The sequence below is a fragment of the Drosophila guanche genome, unplaced genomic scaffold (assembly GCF_900245975.1).
Source record: "Drosophila guanche unplaced genomic scaffold, DGUA_6, whole genome shotgun sequence".
Lineage (NCBI taxonomy): Eukaryota > Metazoa > Arthropoda > Insecta > Diptera > Drosophilidae > Drosophila > Drosophila guanche.
The window spans coordinates 6,033,602-6,057,787 of NW_022995745.1; the positions used below are offsets into that span (position 1 = coordinate 6,033,602).

At 49.4% G+C, this 24,186-nt stretch overlaps 2 protein-coding genes across 10 annotated transcripts; both read left to right on the top strand.

Annotated features, from left to right (window-relative positions):
- The first annotated feature begins 457 nt into the window (after positions 1–457).
- Positions 458–24,186, top strand: LOC117581189 (dopamine D2-like receptor). Of its 9 annotated transcripts, none has more exons than XM_034268146.1 (11): positions 458–465; positions 11,999–12,286; positions 12,361–12,551; positions 19,420–19,529; positions 19,600–19,852; positions 20,003–20,301; positions 20,851–20,906; positions 20,958–20,981; positions 21,014–21,177; positions 21,340–21,474; positions 21,708–21,808. In XM_034268146.1, the coding sequence occupies exons 2-10, from the start codon at positions 12,034–12,036 to the stop codon at positions 21,451–21,453; spliced, it is 1,464 nt and encodes a 487-aa protein (XP_034124037.1). In that variant the 5' UTR covers positions 458–465; positions 11,999–12,033; the 3' UTR covers positions 21,454–21,474; positions 21,708–21,808. The 9 variants fall into 9 exon arrangements, with proteins under 9 accessions (XP_034124037.1, XP_034124038.1, XP_034124031.1 ...); XM_034268147.1 differs by having other exon boundaries at positions 20,854–20,906; XM_034268140.1 differs by adding an exon at positions 21,916–24,186 and having other exon boundaries at positions 20,851–21,177.
- On the top strand, positions 685–12,028 carry LOC117580903 (dopamine D2-like receptor; the record flags this gene model as incomplete). The annotated part of the gene is made up of 3 exons (XM_034267664.1): positions 685–723; positions 11,089–11,992; positions 12,027–12,028. Coding segments are annotated over exons 2-3 (777 nt in total), but the record flags the coding sequence as incomplete, so codon positions are not given.

Here is a 24,186-nt window from a genome sequence, read left to right on the forward strand (position 1 = left end):
AATGCTGAAAAATAATGCATAAATCAAAAGGTTTCCATGAGTGGGCTGGCTTTTATCTTGGAAACCTTTTAGGAGGCTCGGCGAAGGGGAAGTTCTCTCCTCCGTAAAGGGAATTTTTGGTTTTACCAACTCAAAGGTGCAGCCAAAGAGGAGGATCCATGGGGATTATGTTTCGATTAGGCAATGGCCGAGAACCAAACAAAAAGAGCTGAGGGATCGGACTTGTTAGCCGCGGATCAGCCTCCTGGGCGGGGCAGAGTACGGCAACGGAATTTAAATGCTGCCATTGGATCGCTTAATTTATGGCCGGGGCTGCTGCTGCATCAAATATTTAAAAAGCGACAAAAAGTCGGCGAATATGACATGCATAAATACGCAGGACACATGCAGGATGTACAGGATGCATGTACAACATGCTGGGGCATAGAAAATGAAGCCAGCCAGAAGGAGAGAGGAGGAGAAGTGGTGGTGTTGCATGCAACGCATGACCATAAAATCTAAGAACAAGTTGAGCTTCGAGCACATCCTGTGGGAGCATCATCCTGTCGGATGTCTTTTGCAATTTGTATGATGACTGCCTGAAGAATTCCACTTGCTTGTTGCTCACCCTCTCCATCTCTCCATCTCTGCATCGCTCTGTCTCTCCTTGCAGACTGAATACTTTGGCATTGACAACAGGAGGAGGCATCGATACTGAGTGCCGACCGCGGACAATAGGATTCGGTAAGAAAACAACTTAAGTATTCAAGAGACTTGAGCATCCTTCTGGGTTGGTTGTCGAATGAATGGATGGGCGGGCAGCGAATTAATGGCTGGATGGAAGTGGGAGCGCGGAGGCTCTTCCCTTTTGGGGGGTTAATTAAAATACGGAATACACTTTGACAAAATGCCATTTAATCTACTCAGCAAAGCCTCGAAGCAGAAGCAGAAACAGAGACAGAAACAGCAAGAAAAAAAGCTGCCGGCAAATTAATTATGCGCATATTTGTGGCCTCACCAGCACCGACATCGACAACGAGAAAAACGACATCGACAAAGAGTAGATCCCAAAAAGGAAAGTGAGTGGTGGGGGGATAACAACCGAAAGAGAGGAGGGAAATCAAAAGAACAAGAAAAAGAACAAGCAAGACCAACAAAAAAAAAAAGAGGAGAAGAAAAAAAGGTTCATTGTGATTTGCATTTCCCCGGTCGGTTCTGTTCTGGTCTGCCATTTATGACAGATTTCTGTTACGACGCTCTCCGGCAACCCCGCTGCCAGGCAACCAGCTCTAATGCGATGGGCGGTGGGCGTTGAACGATAAGGAATGCCCCCCCCAGCCCAGCCCAGCTATTAATTACAACAACAATCTACTACTAATCAGTTGCCACTGGAGGAAGGAAGCGAGCGGCAGTGGCAGTGGCAGAGGTCGGGATTAAATCGTCTTCGGTGTTAAATGAGCCGCTGAGTCGCATAAACTTCCAAATGTTGACTGTACTTTTTGGTTAGAAAAAGGTAGCATCAGGCTGAAAGGTGGCGCTGAAAGCGGCAGGGTGGGGTGGACTTTCGGGTGAATTGAAAAACGGACTGGTGGGGGGAGGGGGAGTATGAATTTCAAGTGTCAGTGATGGTGAGGGGGAGTACACACAGAGTACAAGCCAATTATGCAAGCAGATGCCTGTTAATGCTAACTGTGCTGATCGTCCAGAATTGCATGCATAAACATGTACTTATGTGCAGATGTGTGTATGCATGCACGCACTTGCGCTGCTCGCAGGCAGCCAGCGAAGCAAAGTGCAGTTAGGCGGCGACGCTGAGAGCGTAACTCAGGCGCGCGCTCAGTGAGCTTTGCGTGCGTTTGTCTCTAGCGTCAGCAGGTAGCCGGCGACGCTGAGAGCGTAAGTCAGTTGCTCGTTCGCGTGCGTAAAAGCGAGATAGCAAACATGCACGTACCCATTTTTCAAGGTGGTGTTTTATAGCCACGCGCTCTCTTTGCGTGCGCTCTCTGCAAATATAGCTGCAGACTTTGCCGTTTGAGCGTGCATAAGAGCCGAAACTGAGCGCACACACCACCTTGTACGTTTGCTCGTACCTAAGCTAGGGATGGCAGTGCGATCACGCATTTGTCGATGTATTTAAATATAGTTGTAAGCACGCAGCAATCAACTTACCAATGATATATGATACCCATGATTAATGCAGTCTATTTTCCACCCATTTGAACTTCTTGCCTCTGTGCCGCCAGTAGAGATATCAATTAGCTGATGCCTTATTAATTCACAGCTCAATTCCGTTTACTTTCGATTCAATAAACAAGAGACAGAGAGAGGGAGAGGGTGAGTCGAGCATGTTATCCGATATCAAATATTTAGGCTGCGTTAATTGGCTCGCTGTGGATCTGTGCTGTGGTGGCTTCTGCATTATTAAATCAGCTTGAGCAACTAATCAAACTTATGCAATTATCGCCGCTGCTTATTCTATTTAATGCGCACAATCGCAAAAGCAATACCAGAACGAAACCACAACAACAACAAAGTATTACCAAATCCGACAGCAACAAACTTCAATTAAATTCGGTGGCTCCATATGGTTGGGAGCGGTTTTGGTAGGTGGTTTTTCATACAAATAATTCTCGTACACACAGAGCTGTGAAGCTGGGGTGTTCATTTTCATTTTGCAGAGCTTTCCGCACTTTCCGCACTTTGCACACTTTTCCCACTCGACGAAATGAAATTTGCACAAAAATCTCTAATTGCATTTTTGTTCCTTTCTGTGCCGCTGCGGCCTGGGAAATGTTTTGCACACTTTTGGCCAAAATATGCACCGACATTTGGCCATGCGATTCAGTCCGTTTGCCAAGCAGATCAAGTGGGTAGCACGCACATAATTGAAGATAAACACGGATGGATGGATATGCCTCATAATGCTAATGAACAGAACAGAACAGAGCAGAGCAGACAAAACGTAGAATGGCTTATAACATATGTATGTACATTCCGCCACTCGGAAATGTGGCAAGAGTAGAGATTTCCAGTTGTGTGCTGCCTGTGGGCGTTGCAGCTTCACTTTGCGTATGCAAATTCATTATAAATTCACCGTAGAACCATCGCATATAATAAATACGATGGCTTCGAGCTGCTAGCTCCCGTACATTTGTTCTATTAGGAAGCTTCTTGCAGTGGCTACCAGCGCGAAGTAGTACTAAAAATCCTTAAGAATTGCTACACAATTGTTGTATTTCAATGGAATTGTGCAACACAGCAATACGAGTACTTGAACAGCATCCAAAATTCTCAGCCCCTCGCCACGCTCCGTACAAAGCTGGGAAGGGGCAGAGGAAGGGCAGAGGAAAAAAAAGCGCGAAATTAATTTTTGAGTACGCTCGGACCATGAACGATGGACGAAGGACTTCGCTTCGCGGCAATAATAATAATAATAACTCACACAAATAAATATTGAAATGGAAAAATCGCTGGCCATATCAATGCTGCTGCTGCTGCTGCGGGCTGAAGGCTGAAGTCTGAAAGGGAGAGCGGGTGCGGGGTGCGGGTTGGCCCGTGTGCAGGGCCGGCAAATGAAAAGAGAGCTGAGGGAAATAAACAAAGCCAAAATGAAATGAACTGTAATCAATTCTGAGTTCGAGAGAGAGAGAGAGAGAGAGTGGGAGAGACGCTGGAAGACAGAGAGCAGAGGCAGCGACTTTGGCAGCGACAGAGGTGGAAGCAGAGCCAGAGGTAGAGATGTTCCCGCAACGATAATATGCCAAGCAATTTATGGCAAGGTCCTTCCGCCCCTGCACAGGCCAAGCCAATTATGAACATTTTGTGCTGTTGAAAATACAACAACAACAAAAAGAAACCACAAGCCGAAAAGAATAAATATATAAAAATAAATAAATGTAAATGTAAATGAAATGAAATAAAAGTGGACCCGAACCGCAAAGGTAAAAGAAGAGAATTATTAAGCTTCGTGTGGGGGAGGGGTGTGGGCTCAAATATATATTATATTATATTCTTTTTTGGTTGTTGCTTTGACCAGCCTGCCTGTTGGCACACTTGCCTCTTCGTCTTCTTCGTCGCTCTTTAGGGGCTTCACCGCTTTTGCTTTTTTTTTTGTTTTTTTTTTTGTAATTTTTAATTTTTAATGCCCTTTGTAAAAGTTTCTTTTTAACGATTCAACTTTTTGTTGGCTTTTTCCTTTCAATTTGGCCAGCGCCAGTGAATTGTATGCTGCGAAAACTAGTTTGGGTCCACCCTAGAGCCTACCCTCATGTCTCGTGCCTCGCTCTGCCACTGCCAGCCAGCCTAATAATAACCAGACGAAAAGTATTTTGCGGTCTGCTTCTAGTTGTATCTTCATTGAACTGGCAACTCATTTGCACGTTCAACGCTGCCCACTGGCCATGTACGGAGAATATGTAATTATGTATGTAAATGTGTACATAGAATGTATTTAAGTGCTGCTGCCAGCGCGGCGCCTTTTTTTTTGGCGCACACTCGATCCAGAACGTTAATTAATTGCATTCAATTTAGTTGCGGTTTCTGCCCATTCCTCTCTGCGATAGTTTACATATTTACATTGCCAGATTCAAAAGTTGCCGCCAAAATGAAGTTATTGTGGGAAAAGCAGCATTTAGGCGGAGTTCAAGCCGACTAGCACATACCCTGCAGCCTCGTTTCTGTCACAGGCAGGAAATGAAATTATTGATTCAGGAACCAGCAGAGCGAGAGAGCGAGAGAGGTAGAGGCTGGAGCGACATTGAGAGACATGAGAACAGGCGAGGAAATAAGAAATTGAAAGCCTTCTCCGTCAACTGGAGCATGAAAATGAAAGGCAGACACACCGAGAGAGAGAGAGAGAGAGAGAGAGAGAGAGAGGGAGAGTGTGTGTGTGGATGGGTGGGGGCATGCCACAAAATCCCAGGAAGCTGTTGCCAATGCAGCTGATGCCAGGCGTTCTGTCTTCTCCGTGTCGGTGTGCGTGTGCGTGCGGCTCCTGTTGCCGACTGTTGCACGTTTCCTGTCTGCCAGTACGTGCCACACACACGCGAACACATCAAAAGACAAACGAGTTGCCGCTGCATATTATTGAATTAAATGTGGGGGACGACGTGGAGTGTTACCATACATTTGATGAGCAAGGCGGACCCGCCAATTTATTGGCCATTGTATTTTGGCCCATGCGCTGTACTCGAGGCAATACGTTGGCCACAGAACAGCACAGAACGGAGCAGCCTTTTCGCAGTTCTCAATCTTGTTCCGCTTCGATTGCCCTGCGGCTGCTGCCGGGCAGGCCTCTGCCAGTTATCTGTGGGCAGCCTTCTGCTACTGGTACTGAAACTGCTTTCGGCTGTCCCATCGGCAATTTCAGTGTTCAGCCGGCAGTTGCTTTGACTAATTTGTGCCTGACGGAGGGAGTCGCTCGATTGTGGCCCGTATTCAAATGAATATGCGTCCCAGCGCTGGTGTTGCTCCTCCTCGTGCTGCTGCTGGCCGTCATATTGGTCTATTTAATTGTAGCCAATACACGGGAACTGGCACTGGCAGCGCTTTAGGTCTAATGAAGTTTCCCCGCGGTGGAGCAGCAGCAAAACAAAGAGCAAGAAAAGGAAGAGGGAAAGGGCTGTGGGGCTGTGGGGCTGTGGGGTGTGTGCAGCACCGAACAGCAGTTGCCTAGGACCCTCATTTATTCTCACTTTAATCAAAGTGTATGGCAACGAGGCAGCAACGATGGCGGGGGCCCGGTGTATGCGGCGTGTATGCCAGATGCTGGCACCACTGGCTGGACGGACACGCAGCAGGACAGACGGACAGACGGACGGACGGACGGACGGATGGACTGTGGACGATGATGAAGGATGCTGAACAAATTTAGCTTCAGCATGCCCCTAAAGAATTCAAAAGCGTGAAATAACAAAGGGAGAAGCGAGTGAGCGAGCAAAGGATAATAAATAGTTATAATTGCGACCAAAGGATACCCCAAAAGTTAGAGGGTTATCAGCTATAATTAGCAGATCTAACAGATATCCATGACTGGCACTGGGATGCACTTGGAATATGCCCTTAAAGGTGTCGCTTCTTGAGCGTACCCCTTGGACAGGGACTGCTGCAGGGCGAAGGAGGAGCAGGAAGAGCACTCCGAAGAGATGGCAAAGCAGTGCTGCTGCAAAAGGAGCAGCAGCTGGAGCCGAAAGTAGTTGTATTTTATGGCATCCACTGTCTTACACGTTATCCTTTCAAAGCCCTGAACGTTGCCAGCACAGGGTGTGGGTGTGGGAGTGGGTGTGGGAGTGGGTGTGGGAGTGGGAGCTGTGGCAGCAACTAGACAAAAGCAAAACCAAACACAGATTGGACGGAGAGTCTCCAGGTCCCGCAGGTACCCCGGTCCCGCTGCCAAATGGGAAAAGTAAGCTAATTAGTTAATGAAAGATATTCCGCCTTTTGTTCGAGTGCCGCAGCGTCCTGCAGGATGGCCAGGCCACACTGAGCGAAATGCTGAACATAAGAGCGAGCCGAGAGCGTACTGAAAGTCCCAATGCCATTCGCTGTGTGTGTAGGCGGTGGCTGGGGCTGCTGTAATATATGTAAAGTGTAGACCCAGCCCCGGTCCGGCCTGGAGTCTCTGGGCCCCCTATCCCCTTTGCTCGGCCCGCGTCAATTGTGAGCGGGCCTTTGTTTGGCAATTTTACCCCGTTCGCTGCTCATTTTATGTTCTCTTTCTTTCGCGTCGCTCGTTTCTGCCACTTTCTTTGTGCGCTGCTGCATAATTCTGTTCCAGCCGCCTGCCAGAGGGGAAGTCGGAGCCTTCTGCCCCAGTGCGGCACTTTGTTGCTCTTTTTCGGTCCGTGGTCAGCGGCCCATGGAGCTCTGTTCTGCTTTGCACCCTTTTGTGATGCAAAAACGTTTTGCTTGAATAAATCATGAGCTTAAAGCGGCTGGCCGACCTGCCCGAAGGCAGCTTTAAAGTCAGTCAAGTTGACCTTCTGCTCTTGCTGCTCCGTTGTCCAACCTGCAAATGTTCAATAATTGAATATTAAACTTTAAGTCGGAATGGCAGTGGAAAAATGAGTGCCGTTAATTTGTGTTTGCGTGCCGGGTGCTGCTTGTGGCTGTAAGTGGATCGTGTGGATCGTAAGAGCGAGCTAACAGTGCGTTGTCGTAGAGCGCCAACAGCGCTGTAGACGGGCGCGCTAACAGCGCTGTAGACGGACGCGCTAACAGCGCTGTAGACGGGCGCGCTAACAGAGCATCAAACTGGAACGGCAGCGGAAGTGCATTCTGTTCTGGGCTGTTAACAGCTGCTGCCCCGCACAATATGTTTCAGCTTCAGCGCTGAGTGAATCACATTTGTCAATCTTCCAACTGACACTCCTCTTCCTCTCTCTGTCTCTCTCCCTTTATCCATCTCAACGGCCCTTGGCCACTTTGAGGCCTTTTCCCGTACGAATTATAATCCAATAAAGACTTGGTAATCTCTTCCTTTTGGCTGTCGAGTGTTTCGACAGTCTGGCTGTCTGGGCGGTGACTTCCATCAACTGTTGGGTTCTTATTTTTAGTCTGAACCACTCCTTTCCGTCAATTTGGACTCACTTTACTCTCTCTGCAGCAGAAAAGAAATTCATTGGAAAGCAAAGAAAAGAACAGGACATGACAAAAAGTCCACCCAACCCCCAACACAGCGCAGAAAATTGAGCGTGCAATTTGGCTTTTCTTTTCAATAATTTTCCATTAGACAGGCACACAAAAAAAAAGCAGAAAAAGAGAAAGCTGAGCATAAAAGAAAAGAAATAACGGCCAGGGGAGGAGTAGGAGCAGGCAAAACCCAATGCGTTGGCATAAAAAAACACACAAGAGAAAATATTAAAAAAGGGGCAACCATTGGCCAGGCTGTGTAAATGATGATAATAGGAATGGGAGGGAGGGGCTGCAGATGACTTGCACACACACACACACACACACACATACACCTCTGCAAATATCCACTGGATATGCCAGATATATCCGAGGAGTAGGTATAAATATAGCAACGATGCGAACGACATGGCACAGTGGAAGTGGAAGTCCCTGTGGCTCTGGCTCTCCCTGTAGCTGTGGACAACGACAACGACAACGACAACGACAACGACGACACTTCTGGTTCATTGAAGCATAAGAAATTCTCGAATGAATCGCTCTGTTGACGCTTGAGTAGACTTGAAGCGATAAGCGGTTCTTGTCCCATATACAAAAATATATCTAGTCGCGCTTCCCCTTTTGTCAACCTGCCCAACCCCAAAGCCAGCGCTTAAAGCTGGCAACCACAGGAAATCAGTCAGCAGAATCCTGAAACCGAATACCAAACAAATTGATCGGCAAGCGGCCAGCATGTGGCAGGATCCTCCACATGCTCCACACAAGGTGCACAATAAATGATCATAAATAAATGGCATTCGTTGGGCACAACTTACACTCTGTTTTCTCTGCTCGTAGTTGCTTCAGAATATAGTTTGGCAGCCAGTCAACGCTGCGTATACGTGACATTACTCATGCGCCCTGCTGTCACAGCCTTAGCTCTGGTCCTACCTCCCCCCAATCGTTCGCCCATTCCTCTGAGTCTGGCTCTGAGACTGGCACTAATGGAATTAATCAAATGTCATGCTGATGTCGCACAACTGTCGCAAAAACTTGCCATGAAGCGGTGGCTGTGGCTGCCTCTGCCCCTCCGAGTGTGACTGGGACTGTGTCTCCTGCGTGTTCGTTGAGAGTGGTGTCAAATGTTTAAAGTTTCGGACAGTGTAGCCGCCGCATAGCTAGTTAACAAGCACTTGCCGCGGGCAGAGCGAGTGGGGGGTTAGCCATGAAATGCTGTTATCCTGGGCAGGCGGCAGCATCTGTTCCAGGCCGCAGGCAGGCAGAACACATGGGACACATGGATAGGTTTTTGGTGTCGTGATTCCTTCCGCCCTCGGGGGCAACATGCTTCCCGTGTCCCCTGTCTTCCGCTTGCAGAATGTGAAACCAATTTGCTTATCTCTCGGCAGCACTCCACACTGGGGTCACAGTTCTGAGCGCTGGCCACGTGATCGGATGTCCCGGACTGCAATTGTGCCCATCGGAAGCGGCGCCCCTTGACCTGACCTACGTGTCGACTCCCCAACCAATGCGCAAAAACTTTCACAGAGCAAAAATTACAAAAATAATTGTGAATAAAATGAGCGAACCGGAAGGAAGGAAAGTTTCTCCTGCAGCCACTCCAATTCGAATCTCAATCCCAGCCACAACCCCAGCCCCATGTGCGTTGACCTTGCCACCCCGGCTGGGGCACGACAGCAAAAATGGTTGCTGACAAACTTTCGCTTCACTTTGCTACCGCACACCGCAGGACCTCGCCCTCGCCCTCGCCCTCGCCCTTGTCGACTGTCGACTGTCGCACGCGAGCGACTCGACGATGGCGTTGGAAATAATTACACTTGCTGATTTATTGAGTGCCATGCGGTGCTCTGCAGGAGTGCGGAAGGGCGCTGGGGGGTAGAGGAGATGCCTTCCCATTGTCCGGACGTTGTTAATGAGCCACGACATTGGTTTGGATTGCTCTCGGATTGGATTGCAGCCACAGCCGCAGCCGCAGCCGCAGCAGCGACCACATCATATATTAAACGCTTCAAGGTTGAGTGGGGTCAAGTGATTAGGCAATGTGCCCCACCCCACGTGCCACCAAAAATTGACATGAAAATGCATTCATCAATGTCCTTTCCCTCCAAGCAACTTCCATCTCAGCACAAGTAAACTCAAGGAAGAACTGAGGAGCGCCAAGGAGAGGGAACTCAACTCTGATTCCGCTTTATGGATTGCGTGTTGGTTGGGCTCAGGCGAAAGTGAGATTAATTACTCGACTTGGAGTTGAGTGCCAAGTGGTGGAGGTTCGGTTAGTTCCTCTCTTTCGCCAGGAGAGTGGGGGACTCTGCAGCATTGCGACACTTCCTTTGCCTTGGTCTTGGTTGTGTGCCAACAATTTGATTAGTGCGCGAGAATCCCTAGGATGCAGATTGGGAACAGCTCACGGAATGAGCGTGGTTAGACGTAGATTCGGTTTAATTTTGACCCATTGAAAGTTGAGTGCCGCTCACAAAAGCCACTGGGCAGCATCTGCCTTCGCTTACCTCAGGTTGTTCGAGCCCATGCCCCTCCCCTCCTTGCCGGCACTTTAGTCTCATTAGGCAGCAACGAGCCATCTTTTAATTATGGGGCCGGCTTTAATCAGCGTCAATTGGCAAATACAAAAGCGGAAATTTGAAAACGTGCAAAAAGGCAAAGAGAGAGCAGCAAATCAGAGACAGCAGAGAGTGAGAGAGAGAGAGTGGTAAGAAGAGAGCACAGGGGAGAGAGGGAGAGAGTAAGCAACAGGGAGATGGAGCAGCAACGGCAAGGCGAGAGACACACACAAAAACCTTTTGCTAATTTAATTAAGTTACACCATTTGCGCGCCAGTCGCCTTTTTGTCGAATAATTGGCAATAAATTGATTAAAGAGTTAATTAAACATGCGGCAGTAGAACAGTGGAGGGCGTGGCAAATGGCACGGGACTGGGGGTGGGTAATTGCATTTGGCACTAGGAGCAACAAACTACACGGTTGTGCGGGGTGCGGTGGGGAATTATTTGCTGTGCAGAGAGTGAACAGAGGGGAGAGGCTCTCCCATAAATGGCTGATCATCAAATATATGCAGTAAAGCAAGCAAGCAAGAGCGAAGAACCCGCAGCATATGCCAGCATATGCTCTCGCTCTTTCTTCCTCTTTCTCTCTCTCTCTCTGTGTATAGAAAAAGATCACGAGCAGCGCAGTCGGCGCAAGCACAGCGCAAAAGCTTCGTTTGACTTCGGTCTGTGCAGAGAGAGCCGCCGCAGCGGCAGAGAAGCAAGAAACGTTTTCGGGCTTTGTGTCTTTGTTGTTGTCTGCGCATGCAAAAGCACCGTTAGATGCAAGTGTCTACCTGCTGATCCCAAATTTAGCGCTGGACCTGATTAAAAGCTGGACCAAAACCAAAGCAAGGCATTTAGTTATTTAAATAATTCGACTATACAACACAATTCTCATCTTTTGCTCTTTCTCTTTCTCTCTCTTTCGCTCTTTCCAGTTAAAGTGAAAATGCCGCTGGCGTTGCAGTTGCAGCTTGTGGCTCTAGCCACGCCTCCGCCCCACTAAAGGTCTCGGGTCCCTGACAGGCAGTCAGTGGCGGAGGCGTAAAGAGGCAAACGTGACAAAAATGGCCGCTAGCCGAGTCAATGCAACGGCAACAACAGCAACAACCACAACGGGCACCGGGAGAGCGTTGATGAACCATCTGCTGAACCGTTCGGCGGATGGGAACCGCAGCGATGTAGGACTGGGGGAGGGTGCCGTCGGGAACGGAGCCATCCCGACGTCAACGGCTGGTTACCAACTGCCGCTGTATGAGGACGAGACGCAAACGGCAGCGGAGGCAGAGGCAGAGGCAGATGCAGATGCCGGCTACGCCCTAATCGACGACATCAGCGACTGGCTGCTGAGCTCCTCGGCCAGTGCCGAGAATGCCACTGCAACCGCAACGTCCATGTCCATTTCCACGACAGCGAAATTGGGTTTGGGCACGGACACAGCCACCTCGAGCACCAACGATACCCTGGGTTGGCTGAGCCTCGATCTGGGCGAGACGCTGAATGGCACACTGCCCGGTCGGGCCAACTCCAGCTTGGTGGACGCGGCGGAGGCGGAGACGGAGGCGGAGGCGCCCGGTGACGGCCTCTATGCGCTGCGCAACTTTGTGGAACAGCAGCTGGGTGGCGTCGGGGAGGCCGGCACGGGGGCCGGGGAGGAAGCACTGGACATTGCACTGATCGACAGCGGGGAGGAGGCGGCCCTGGACAATGTGGCCGATGCCGAAACGGATTATGGTCTGTTGGGCGGCTTCGGGGATGTCGAGCTGCTGCAGCGAACGGCCACATTGGCCAAGGCGACGCTGAGGAATCGCACGAACGGTGGAGGAGGAGCAGTGGCAACAGCAGGAGGTGGAGGTGGAGGTGGTGGTGGTGGCAGCTCGTTCATGCTGCTCCTGGAGAACTTTAACGACTATTTCCCCAACTACAATGGCAGCACGGTTTCGGGCACAACAATAACATCCGCAGTTGCCGCAGCAACAACAACACCCAGCAGCAGCGGCAGCGGCAGCGGTGCCGGCAGCATCCTGCTCGAACAGAATCTCACCGGGCTGTTCCTGGACACCTACCGGCTGAACTGCAGCAACGAGACAACGCTGAATCTCACCTCTGGCGAGTCCTGCGGCGAGCTGAGAATTGGTGAGTCGAAACACACAGCTCAGAGCAGCGGGGAAAGTCCCTCAACTAATTCCCATTTGCTGTCCTCTTTGCAGTGGACCACAACTATTGGGCGCTCATCTTGATACTGTTTCCCATCCTGACCCTCTTCGGCAACATCCTGGTCATCCTGTCCGTCTGCCGCGAGCGCTCGCTGCAAACAGTCACGAATTATTTTATAGTTTCTCTGGCCATTGCCGATCTGCTGGTCGCCGTGGTTGTGATGCCATTTGCCGTTTACTTTCTGGTAAGTCAACAGTCTCCCCCCCCCCCCCCCAGCGAAATCAAAATGCAAAATTGCCAGCCATTTGCGCTTCATTTGATCGAGTGTTGGCTCGTATAATAAATAAACAGGCTCATAAATAACCGAGCAGGAGCTGGAGGCCAGAGTCAGGAGAGGCCGGACATGAGTCCTGTTAGGCGCTGCCCGCGGCGGGGGGCGGAGGGGGGTGCGGGGGCGTGGCTTTTTACTAAATTGGCGGCCATTCAAGCAATAACATTCAATTTTTGGGCGCTGCCTGCATATAAATCAATGTGAGAGTCCAAGGGAGGGCATCGTATGGGCAAGGAAAGTCCAAGTCCTGTGGGGGGGGGGGGGATGGCATTCTTGAGCAGCCACTGGACCCACTGTATGTCTGTCATTCTCTATGATCCCAGCATTGCAGCAGCATTGCCTGATGGCCGCCTTAATTGGTTGCAAGTTGCTGCTGCTGCCACAATTAATTGTGTGTGTTTATTTATAACAATTTTGCAATTGCAAGTGCAAGCGACAGCAGCGGACAGACGCAATTAAAACGCTCGAAAGTCAAGTGAAATTAACAAACTGCCAGAGACAGGCGCTGCGATGAGGACAGCACTGCGCAGTGTCTCCTGTCACTGTGTAATTTGGCAATAACAAATGTGGCAACTTGTCAGTGGAAGCAGCAGCAGCAACTCGTTTCTTATATACTTATATGAGCGAGGAGGCGACAGGACTCTGAGCTGAAATTGGAGCTGCAGCTTGCCTCCTTTCAACGGTTTGTGGTTGCGGCTGAGCAACTGCCTGTTGCGGCGCCTCTTGTTGACCTTCTAAATGGCAGGCAAGCACATGGCTGGAGAGCTATTCAAATGACACACACACACACACACACACACACACACACACATGAGTATGATAAGCGAGGGGGAGAGCAAATTAACTTGTCATTAAAAGCATCAAATGCGAGCTGCTCCACGTGCAGGCAACGGCCACCCCGCTCTTGCATGCCTGTGCCAGTGTCAGGTGTTAATTACACACACACACATGCAGCACACACACACACATGCAGCACACACACACACACATGCAGCACACTCTTGAGCCAGGCAACGCTTGTCAGCTGCAGCATTGGCTGTGTGGAAATCATTTGAGGACTGAACTGAAACTCTCTAGAAAGGCAGCGAAAGCAGAGCAAAATCCCCAAAAGATTCCTTAGCTTGCGGCCGAAAGTCTGTTGGCATTTTGCCAGGCACAAAGGCAGCAGAGGAAACGCACACGGAAACAGCTGTAGGTACAGCCACAGACATAGCTATAGACACAAATGAAAATTGATTTAGTTAAGAGGATTTGCGGCAACAACAGCACAACAATGCGAGCAAGTGGGGGGGGGGCACACTGGCAGACTGGCAGACTGGCTGGGGCAGGGCTAAGACCAAAAGGTGAGGAGCATTGGCAGGACTCTCCGCTCCCCAGCACTTAACGCATAAAAATGTGCGCAGAACAGCCTCCCAGCTGCCACAGCAGCGAGCCCTGGCCAACAATGGCAAAATGATTGCTTATGACACAGGCGCGCAATGGGCGTGGCATGCCACATACGCGACATACATGCTACTCATACGCAGTGTGGTACACAAAGTCCCGGAGGGACAAGTCAAAGTAGCTCAGCATCATTCGTGTTCATTGCTCTAATCTCATCAAGACTGCGGGAAGCGGGCGCGGGAGTGTGGCAGACACAGAAGCTCCAACTGTGGCAGTTGCATATGAAAAGTTATTTTTGATCTTCGAGCGAGTTAAGCGAGGCACTCAGGCACACCCTTTTGCCATTAAAACTTGTCATCAATTCAATGCCAAAAAATAAATATAAATAATATGATTAATACACACACACACACACACACACACACACACACACACTCGCAGTTTGTGGACAAAAAAGAAAGAAAGAAAAAAAAAACACTCACAAACACCCGCATGAAGCACTTGAATTTTGCTGGCGCTGAAAATGGGAAACTGTCAATGGGAGGAAAGCTGCCCCAACTGCCACTGGCAGTCCCCTTTTTATGCTGGAAATACGCAAAGGATATGAGCCAGCGATAACGGTACTTAATCAGCATTTGAAGCAGAGCAAAAAACGAACCAAAAATAACGATAGAAAATGGGCCAAGGGACAGGGGACAGGGGACAAGGGACAGCCAGCGACGCCCAACTGAAAATAATCATATTTTGCGTGTTGGCTGCCAGTGACAGGCCACCGCTCAGGAGGCCCCACTGTACCACTTTTATCATGCACGATTTTGATGATTGGCGCTTGGGTGTACGAGCTACGAGCTACGATAATCGGGGAGGAGCAGCAGCTCGAGTGCTCTGTGCTGTGTGCTGGAAGGTGTCAGAAAACTGAATGGCAAAAGCATTTCATTTATCACTCTGCAGCTGCAAAACAACTGCAAAACAAGTGGGGCACAAGCTGCAGGAGCAGGAGCAGGAGCAGAGTTGCACCTTCAGGTCTTAGGTGGCTGCCAAACTACACAAAAACTGTTGCCATGTGGCAGGCAATAAAAAGAGTTTTTGCCAGCAGCAGGCACGGCATAAGAGGGCTCAGGACTCAGGACTCAGCACTGAGGATGGAGGAAGGACCTGCTGCTGATGATGCTAAATGCCCCGCAGGGCTACAAAAACCCAAACCGAGTGGCGGGGCGTAAAGTTTTTTAATTTTAATGGCCATTTAAAAGGTTTGCGCAGGCAAATGCCTCCGCTTAAGTGCTGCTTGGGCGTGGCTTCAAAGGCTGGACTGTGTCCTCGATGCTGCTGCTGCTGATCGCCATTTCTGGGAGCCAACTCAGCAAAACGCTTGCAAGGGGTGTGGCAGCCTGCGTGCAGAATTCGTTCAAGCGAACTCTTGGGCCGAGTGCTTGGAGGTCCGTTACTCTGGTACTACAGTCGCAGCTCTCTCTCTCTCTCTCTGTGTGTGTGTGCTGTGCATAAATCCCTGTCAGGGCTGAGAACCGCAGGCCGCACATCAATTCAAATAAATAATCCAACAGCATGAAATTGGCCAACAAAAAGTTTTCAGCTGCCAGAGGGTTAAGGGTGCGGCTTGCAGAGGGTTAAGGGGCATACTTGGGTTTAAGGGCTAAATGGCTGCTATCAAAAATATTGCACCCCCCCCTGGTCCAGGCCAGCTGCCAGCTGCCATCTCAATCTCATCTCCGGCACGCATGCGAGCTCCAAGCGCGCACTTCCGCAGTATTTTTTTTTTTTTCGGGGTTTACCAACACTCCCACACGGTACACACATACAAAGAGACAAAGGCAGTGGCAGAGGCTGTAAATGTATTAGAAAATAAAATTTCCCTTGACGCTAATGGCAACTAATTTGCTGAAGGCAACGAGCAAAATCAGAGCAGCCCTTGGGTACATACATATAAGATATGTATACATAAATTTGTACATAAGGCAGCGTCCGAGCGCCATTCAAAATGGCGCAGGAAAACGCTAAAATTGTTACGACAAACAGGCGACAGGCGACAGGCGCAGGAGCCCGGGCAGACAATAAACTTAATAAATAAGTCAATTAATTTGCCTCTGCGCAGGCATCAGGGGAGCAGCAGCAACAGGAGCAGCATCAAGTGGCAGTCACTTGGTGTGGCTGTGTGGCAGTTCAATTAACTTTGTCTGTGCTAAGAAAATGTATGCGAAACTCGTTTAATGGTCGCTGCCTGTTGTTGGCTTTGACTCGATGGCAGCAGCCAAGGTAACGTTAACTTTATTACTGCACTGAGCGAAATTTGCTGCAACCAAGTGATGCAGCAATCCCCAACGCTCCAGTGGGGCAGTGTCCTGTAACTGCAAATTGAAATTGAAGCATTAAGCCATTAAGTGCTGGCCTTATCCGCTTGGAGCAGTGGAGTGCCCGAGTGCAGCATTTGGCAGCATAAACAAATTATTTGCCTGCTGAGTAAACTTTTTTACGACAGCCATAAAAGTAGGCAAGCAAGACACATGGACACGTGGACACATGCATCATAAAGGCCCAGACTGGGAGTATAATCAGCTGGGGATGGCTCCACATTTATGCAGCTGCTGTGACATTTTTATGCTAAGCAGTCGCCAAATTATGAAAATTCGCCATGAAAACGGCAGACAGTAGATGCAGCGCCAGGAGCTGCCAGAAGCTGCTGCGAGGAGTTAGGAGTTAGGCTGCAAAATGGAGCAAAAGCGCAGCACAAAGAATGAATGCTGCCAGCACGTCCCAGAGATGGGCAGCGGCTGGAGGAAGTGTCCAACCCAAATCAGGTGGGGGGGCATTGATAACTATTTTCTGCACCGCATAATGTGCACAATTTGTTACGCATGCTCCACTGGCTACCCCCCTGCGGTTGCCCACTGAAGTATCAAAAATCTGTTTGAAGTTAAAGGTTCAGCGTGCGGCAAAAGTTCGTGAAGGAGCGGGGAACGGGGAACGGACAGCCGAAAAGGGTTTTTGGCCAGGGGTTGCTTTGGGGCAGAATTACCCTCTCGCTGGTTCTACTTTTGGTTTTATAATTAATTTGAAAAAGCTTTTAATGGCTGGCACGCGTTTTGGCCTAGGCCAAGCCAAAAACAGTCACAGTCCCAGAACCCTTCAGGGCTGAAGGGCAGCGAGGACAACTCAAGTGCTCCTAATTGACTTGCCAATGTGTGGGGAGCACAGCCCAACACACGACCAAAATATGCCACAAAAATCAACAAAAAGATGAGAGATCCACACCTACATGTAAAACGTTTGCCAAGTAACTAAACCACGCCCGAGGCTGTCAAAGTTTTAATGGCCAAAGCGGAAAGAAGCCGAGAAGCGGCTAGAGAGCTGAAGCTACAGTGATTGAGGAGGTGCGTTGGGGGGGTTGGGTTGGGTTGGGTTGGGACACGTGCCTGTGCCGGCGAAGTGCATAAAATGGAAAACACACGCAAGTGCTGGGCAGGAGCCAGGGTCAAGGCTCTGGCGACGGCTGCAAAGTAATTCGTTTCCGCTTCCGCTTCATTACATCCGCCGTCTCGCACTCGGAAAGCACTCAGGGGCGGAGCAGCCCGCCCAGCCCAGCCGCCCAAATAAAAGTCAAAGAAATAAAATGAAATAAAATGCGCAATTGACAGGCGTAAAGGGAAACAGCTACAGATACAGATACAATTTGCAAGCTACAGGCAGGCAAATAGAGCGAGAGGTTAAATAAATAAACAGCCACTGAGCGAGAGAGGAGCCATCCGCAATGACGGCTAATTAACGGCTAGCAGTGGGGCAGCCTGCGACTTGGAACTTGTTGAATGGAAGTATAATTAAACAAAAGCCAGTTGCAGCTCAAGCTTAGCAATTGAAGAACTTTAAGGGCTTCACGTGGGAAGTTGCATGCCACGAAGCAAGCAGCGCGCAGCTTTGTCGCTCCATTTGCCAGCGGCCTTCGATGGAAGAATTTAATTAAAAGCAGTTCCACTTACTTGCCAAAGAGAACCCAGGGCAAAATGCGAGCAAATTGCTAGATTTATTTGTGCAGGAAAGCAAACAGTGTTGGATTACAGCCTGCAGAAGAAGAACCAATTATTTGAGTGTTCGCAGTGCAGCAGCAAAGCGGAAACTGAAACTGAAACGGAGACAGAAACAGAAACAGAAACTAAATTCAGTGCTGCGAAAACCAATTAGAAGCGAGAAAGCTTAGCCTCTGCTGCGAATATTCTCTTACAAGCGGCCAACCAGTGTTGAGCAGCGGCCATCAATGTTGTATCTTTAGGCTCTCTGTGCGGCCAACAGATACATTTATGTAACCCACAAAAAGCGAAGGGTCTGGCTGCCGACTTTAAATGCCTTTCCTACATCAATTGAGCATTGAGAAACGAAAAAAGCAAATTGGAAATTGGAAAACGCTTACACAATGCTCGGAGCAGGGCAGGGCACACTGATGCCTGGAGAAAGAGTGAATCCAAAGCAATTCGCAGGCAAAACTTGCCATGATTAAGCCATAAATAAAGGCGACAAATGCTACTCTCTCTCTCTCTCTCTCTTTGGATCCACAAACCTAAGGCATGGATGTATTTATGGACTGGAGCCTGGAGCCGGTATATTTATTTTTGGGAGCACATTTAGTTGTCGCTTAATCGATTTGCGGAAAACTTTTGGCGCCAGCAAATGAAGGAGAAAATAAAGCAGGGAAAAATGTAAAGAAAAGCAGCAAAGACGCGCACACACACACACAGACATTCACACAGACAGAGAGAGAATACCCAAAAATCCATTATAAATTATAGTTCAGCTGCAGGCAAGCTCTAGCCGTTGTGCGCCGCTGCGTATACGCAATGTGCCTGACAATGCCCGACGTGTGTGTGTGCGTATCTGTGTCAGTATCTACACCAACATGTGTGTGCGTGTGTGCGTGTGTGCGTGTGTTCTCCTGTCAGGCAAACAACTCGGCGACTTGCTACGATGGCGGATGGGACCGAGCCTTGTGCTATTTCTGCACATTGTCTGCACATTTCTATGCTGCTTTCGCCTGACTCTCACTTTCCGATGAGTTTTACAAATATTTTGAAAGGGAAGGGGAAGGGCGACCGAGAAGCGTATCACTGCGCAAGGTAAAGGTTGTGGCTTGAGTTTTTTCAGCTGGCGATTGACTTTGTTTGCCTCCCCAGCCATCCTTTTGTGTTTGCTTTTTGTTGTGTGCCTGGGAAATTCTTCGAGTTATTGTTAAGGCTTTTATGGCTGCTGCCCTGGCCCGTAGATGCCCACGGAGCGATAGACTCGAAAACTAATTTCAGCCCCAAAATGAGAAAAGAGGAGCAGAGCTCCTCCGCAACACTGTCCACTGGCCAAGTTCCTGCTGTTCCTGTGGACTCAACGTTTGCCCTTCTTGCAGGTAAATGGTGCCTGGGCATTGCCTGACGTTGTTTGTGATTTCTATATAGCCATGGATGTGATATGCTCTACTTCATCGATATTCAACTTAGTTGCCATCTCCATAGACAGGTGAGACGGGGCCAGTCGTGGGCCATCACACCTTTTGACCAACTAATCCGTGTCCTTTGCCGAGTTGCAGATACATCGCTGTGACGCAGCCAATAAAGTACGCCAAGCACAAAAACAGTCGCCGCGTTTGCCTTACGATACTGCTGGTCTGGGCAATATCGGCTGCCATCGGCTCGCCGATAGTTCTGGGCCTGAACAACACGCCCAACCGCGAGCCGGATGTGTGCGCCTTCTACAACGCTGACTTCATACTCTACTCATCGCTGAGCAGCTTCTACATACCCTGCATCATTATGGTGTTCCTCTACTGGAACATTTTCAAGGTATTCTATTGAGGGCAGAAACAAAGCATTGATTCCCCTCATTTGTTGGCCAATCAAAATAGGATTTGCGGCTCGGAATACTCATGAATGAGTGCCTGCAGCCTGCAGTCCCGATTAGTTGAACCCACTAACCCACTCTCCCTCTTGTAGGCACTTCGTAGTCGTGCCAGAAAGCAGCGGGCGGCCCGTAAGCCTCATCTGTCGGAGCTAACCGGCGGCAGCGTCATCGAGAACATTGCCCAGACACGGCGGCTGGCGGAGACGGCACTCGACAGCAGTCGCCATGCCAGCAGGATCATGCCGGACGAGCCGGCCACGAACACGGCCAGTGGCTCCAATGAGGAGGAGGACGAGAACGCCATCTCGCCGGACATCGATGACTGTCATGTGATTGTGAACGACAAGTCCACCGAGTTTATGCTGGCCACCGTCGTCGAGGAGACGGGCAAGTGAGTAACCCCAAAGGCCCCCAAAGGCAGAAGCAATGCCAATGCCAATGCCAATGCCAGTCCAAAAATGCATCTGGAACTCTGTTAGAGTTCGTGCCACTTCGATGTGCCACTTCCGTTTCAATCTCCAGCCTGTGCCTGAGCGTTAAACACAGTCAATTAGCATCCTGATGGCCTGCCTTAATCCAATAAGGAGATGAAATGAAACCATTAATGACCCCGCGGGGGTTGCACTTACAAAAAAAAAACAACGAACAAGCACGAAGGCGCTGGCCAAAGGAGATGTGAAAAATAAATCTGAATAATTCAATTAATGCTTCACTTAATTAAAACTCAATTTATGCCCTGCCCCGCCCTGCCCCGCCTTTGCCTTTGCCTTTAATTGACGTTGCGCCACCCAATTTTCATCTTCTCGTTCTCCCATCGACATCATCGCCTGCCTGCTGCCTGCCTGCCTCTCTGTGGCATCGATTGATTGATTGTCCTGGTCGGATTGCATTCGTTGGAAACTTTTGAATGGAAATCTCCGCTTTGGCGTTTGTGTGGCAGCAGCGTTGTGGCTCAGATCAGCACACAGCCACAGCTGGTGGTTGCCGATCCGAATGGTAATCATGATTCTGGTTATGCAGCCTCAAACGTTGACGATGTCCTTGCAGGCGTGGGCGTGGCCACGGGCACCGGCACCGGCACCGGCACAGGCACCGGCAGCATCGCCGGCGTCACCGCAGCGGTAAGCAGCGCCACGCCCCCAGACAGCCCCCTGCCCAGCGGAGCGACACTGCAGCGCTCGAGTGTCAGCAGCAGGCGCAACACCGCCGAGGATTCACCGAAGCGCGGCGAGCCCTCACTCAGGTCAGTGGCAGTCGATCACAGCAGGTACTTTGATACTCGTCAAATTTCGCCTCACTTAAGAGCCCAGCCGAACCGCAGCCCGTAGACCGTAGCCCTTTTTGTTTTCTCCCCAACACTCTCCAACACTCTCTTCTCCACTTTACAACACTTTGCAAGCATTGCCTGACGTTTGCCGTTGTTTTGCAGCGTCGCCATGAAGCCATTGTCCTTTGTCCGCTATGGTGTGCAGGAGGCCATGACTTTGGCACGCAACGACTCAACGCTGTCGACCACATCGAAAACGTCCTCGCGCAAGGATAAGAAAAACTCGCAGGCGTCAAGGTGAGTAACGGCCCGTCCGTTCGTCCGTCCGTCCGTTCGTCCGTCCGTTCGTACCTAATTACTGTTATTAGTTCAGCTTTAAGTGTTGGTAATGGTCAAGACCCCCCGCCACTCAGTGGCCTAACCACTTTCACCTTCTACATTTGCTACGTTCTTCTTTGTACCTCTTCCTCGAATGCAACTTACCATGAGGCCGCTCATTATCCGTGCCACTTGCGTGCCATGGAGTGTAGATTCACGATATACAAGGTGCACAAGGCCTCGAAAAAGAAACGTGAGAAATCGTCGGCCAAAAAGGAACGCAAGGCCACAAAAACATTGGCCATCGTTTTGGGTAAGTTCAAAAATGGCTAACAAGTGGAAGGCCACAATGCCAGCCAACTGCTATATTTGTGTGCTTTTCCCTCTCCGCTCTCCGCTTACTCCTGGGGACCATCTCAGGTGTGTTCCTGTTCTGCTGGCTGCCATTCTTCACGTGCAACATCATGGACGCCATGTGCGCCAAATTCAATAAAGACTGCCGACCGGGCCTCACAGCCTACATGATGACCACCTGGCTGGGCTACATCAACAGCTTCGTCAATCCGGTGATCTATACGATATTCAATCCAGAGTTTCGCAAGGCCTTCAAGAAGATCATGCATATGGGATGATTGAAAACGGCGAGCAGGACACGAGCAGCAGCGCCAAACACAACAGCAACAAAATTAGCAATACAAAGAAAGCGGAAACAGGACTAAGCGGAACAGCGGAAACAGGAAACAAAATGAAGCGGAACTGAACAAGAACCGCACTGTAATCGAAGGTGTAGCCAGGTGTAAGTAGTAGTTGTTGTGGGGAATGGAGTGCCAAATGTAAGCAATGGATCGATACACGCCACTCAATTAGGCAATGCACGAGTCTCGTGTACATGGAACTGTACATAAAAGTATGCAACTTAGGCATAAGTACAGACACACATAAGCGCCACACGAATACTGGAGTCGTTTGAGAGCATTACGAGCTGTAGGCTAGGTACAATTTTAAGTAAGAAAACAATTAGGTTTAGCAAACACCCAAAGGATTTCCCCTCTCACACAGTAGCCCACTAAGTTACGCACAAACGTTCGGCTTAGAGTGGACCCGAAAATTCGCTTTTATGTGCTTTTTTGTACGCCAATTCCTATCGATACCTAATCACATATCACGAGCCGCAGCGCGAGCTGCTCGTTTAGCCGCCCCAAACCCCTTCCAGGCCCCCCCTCCCCCCACCCACCAGCCCAAGTTGAGTAGTTAAGAAAATGTAGAGAAGAAATTCCATATCGTTAAAGGCAAGCGCGTTTCGATTAATCGATACTTGGTATCGATACATTTAGGATAAGGGCAAGCAGTATAAGGCAGTTTAGGTTTAAGTGGCAAGCAGGGCCTTGAGATCAGCGGCCCCACGCACAGACACACACACAACCCACACACGCGAATGAAGCAGGTCAAGGCCCGATAGCTGCCGTAAGTTATCGATAAGCCATCGACTGGGTTTTGGGTGGTCAAGCATGGTGACGGTAACTCAAATTATATCTATATATCACATATACTTTCTGTCCAGTCTATCGGTAAGTTTGATCGATCTCTTGATCGATAAATGCATCGATAGTATTCCAAATTGATTGTAAACAATCGAGAACTGACTTCCAACACCGACTTGCCCATCCACACACACACACACGAGCAGACAAACCACATCAAATGAGCCCCACAAATCAAAACGAAGAGCGCTGGAGACGCTGATCCTCGATGCGCGATCCCTGCTAACAGCTGCATAGGAAATAATCGTCTTAGGTGGACTATCGATAGTGAAAGATGTAAGCGCATTTAAAACATTAAGTGTAGTCTAGAGAGAGTATTCATTAAGTAAGTTAAGCAGCGGCGTACCTAGTACGCCCGTATACCAAAGCCCGACAGATACTCAGATCCATTCTCCACAAAAGAGGAAAGCAACAACATACACATATGTATATGTTACTACAGCTACCATACATACATGTATGTATGTGGAATGTAGAATGTAGAATGTAAGAAGAGTGCATAGCAAGTGGAAGGAAGTGCGAAGAATCAGGGTATGTAGAGCACATTACTAGAAGTAATCTGCAGACGACGACGCAGCTGAAGTACCATGTGGCTAAGCATACAATATATCTACATATGTGTAATAATCTAGAAGTAGAGTTTTGAAGCACGGACCGAAAGCCTCGAGCCAGCCAAAGCCCTCGATGCCCTCTCGAATGTGCCCCATGGACCAGCGAGTAATGAACAGCGGGTTGGCCTTCGTTTCGAGACTGCTCCAAACTGCTTGGAGCCATGCCCCTTGCTCTCAATCAGAGTCAGGATCAGTGAGTGTGTGGCGCATTCGAATGGGCATCGTCCACGTCAGTGTCCGTTGGCCGGTGTCGAGGCACACTTTTGGGAATTTGGGTCCCTGTTTTCAATGGCCGTCCTCTCAACTGTTTCCATGTGACAAATAATTGTTGAATGCATGCATAATATTTGGCGAACTGCAAATACTTTATACAAAATTCCATATATGATATGAATGAATATTTTGTGTAGCATCTAAGCTCGGATTATGTGTACCTCGCTCGGCATTGGGCACCAAGCGTTTGCCAAACAGCTCACCAAACTACCAACTAGAAACAACTACAAATTTCAGCTCAAAGGTTTTTTATACTTTTCAAACAA

Coding starts and splice junctions, on each gene's coding strand:
- LOC117581189 (XM_034268140.1), top strand. CDS start 12,034: ATGCTGCTCCTGGAGAACTTTAACGACTATTTCCCCAACTACAATGGC. Junction 12,552..19,419: donor CATTTGCCGTTTACTTTCTG/GTAAGTCAACAG, acceptor CCCTTCTTGCAG/GTAAATGGTGCCTGGGCATT. Junction 21,178..21,339: donor GTGGCAGTCGATCACAGCAG/GTACTTTGATAC, acceptor GTTGTTTTGCAG/CGTCGCCATGAAGCCATTGT.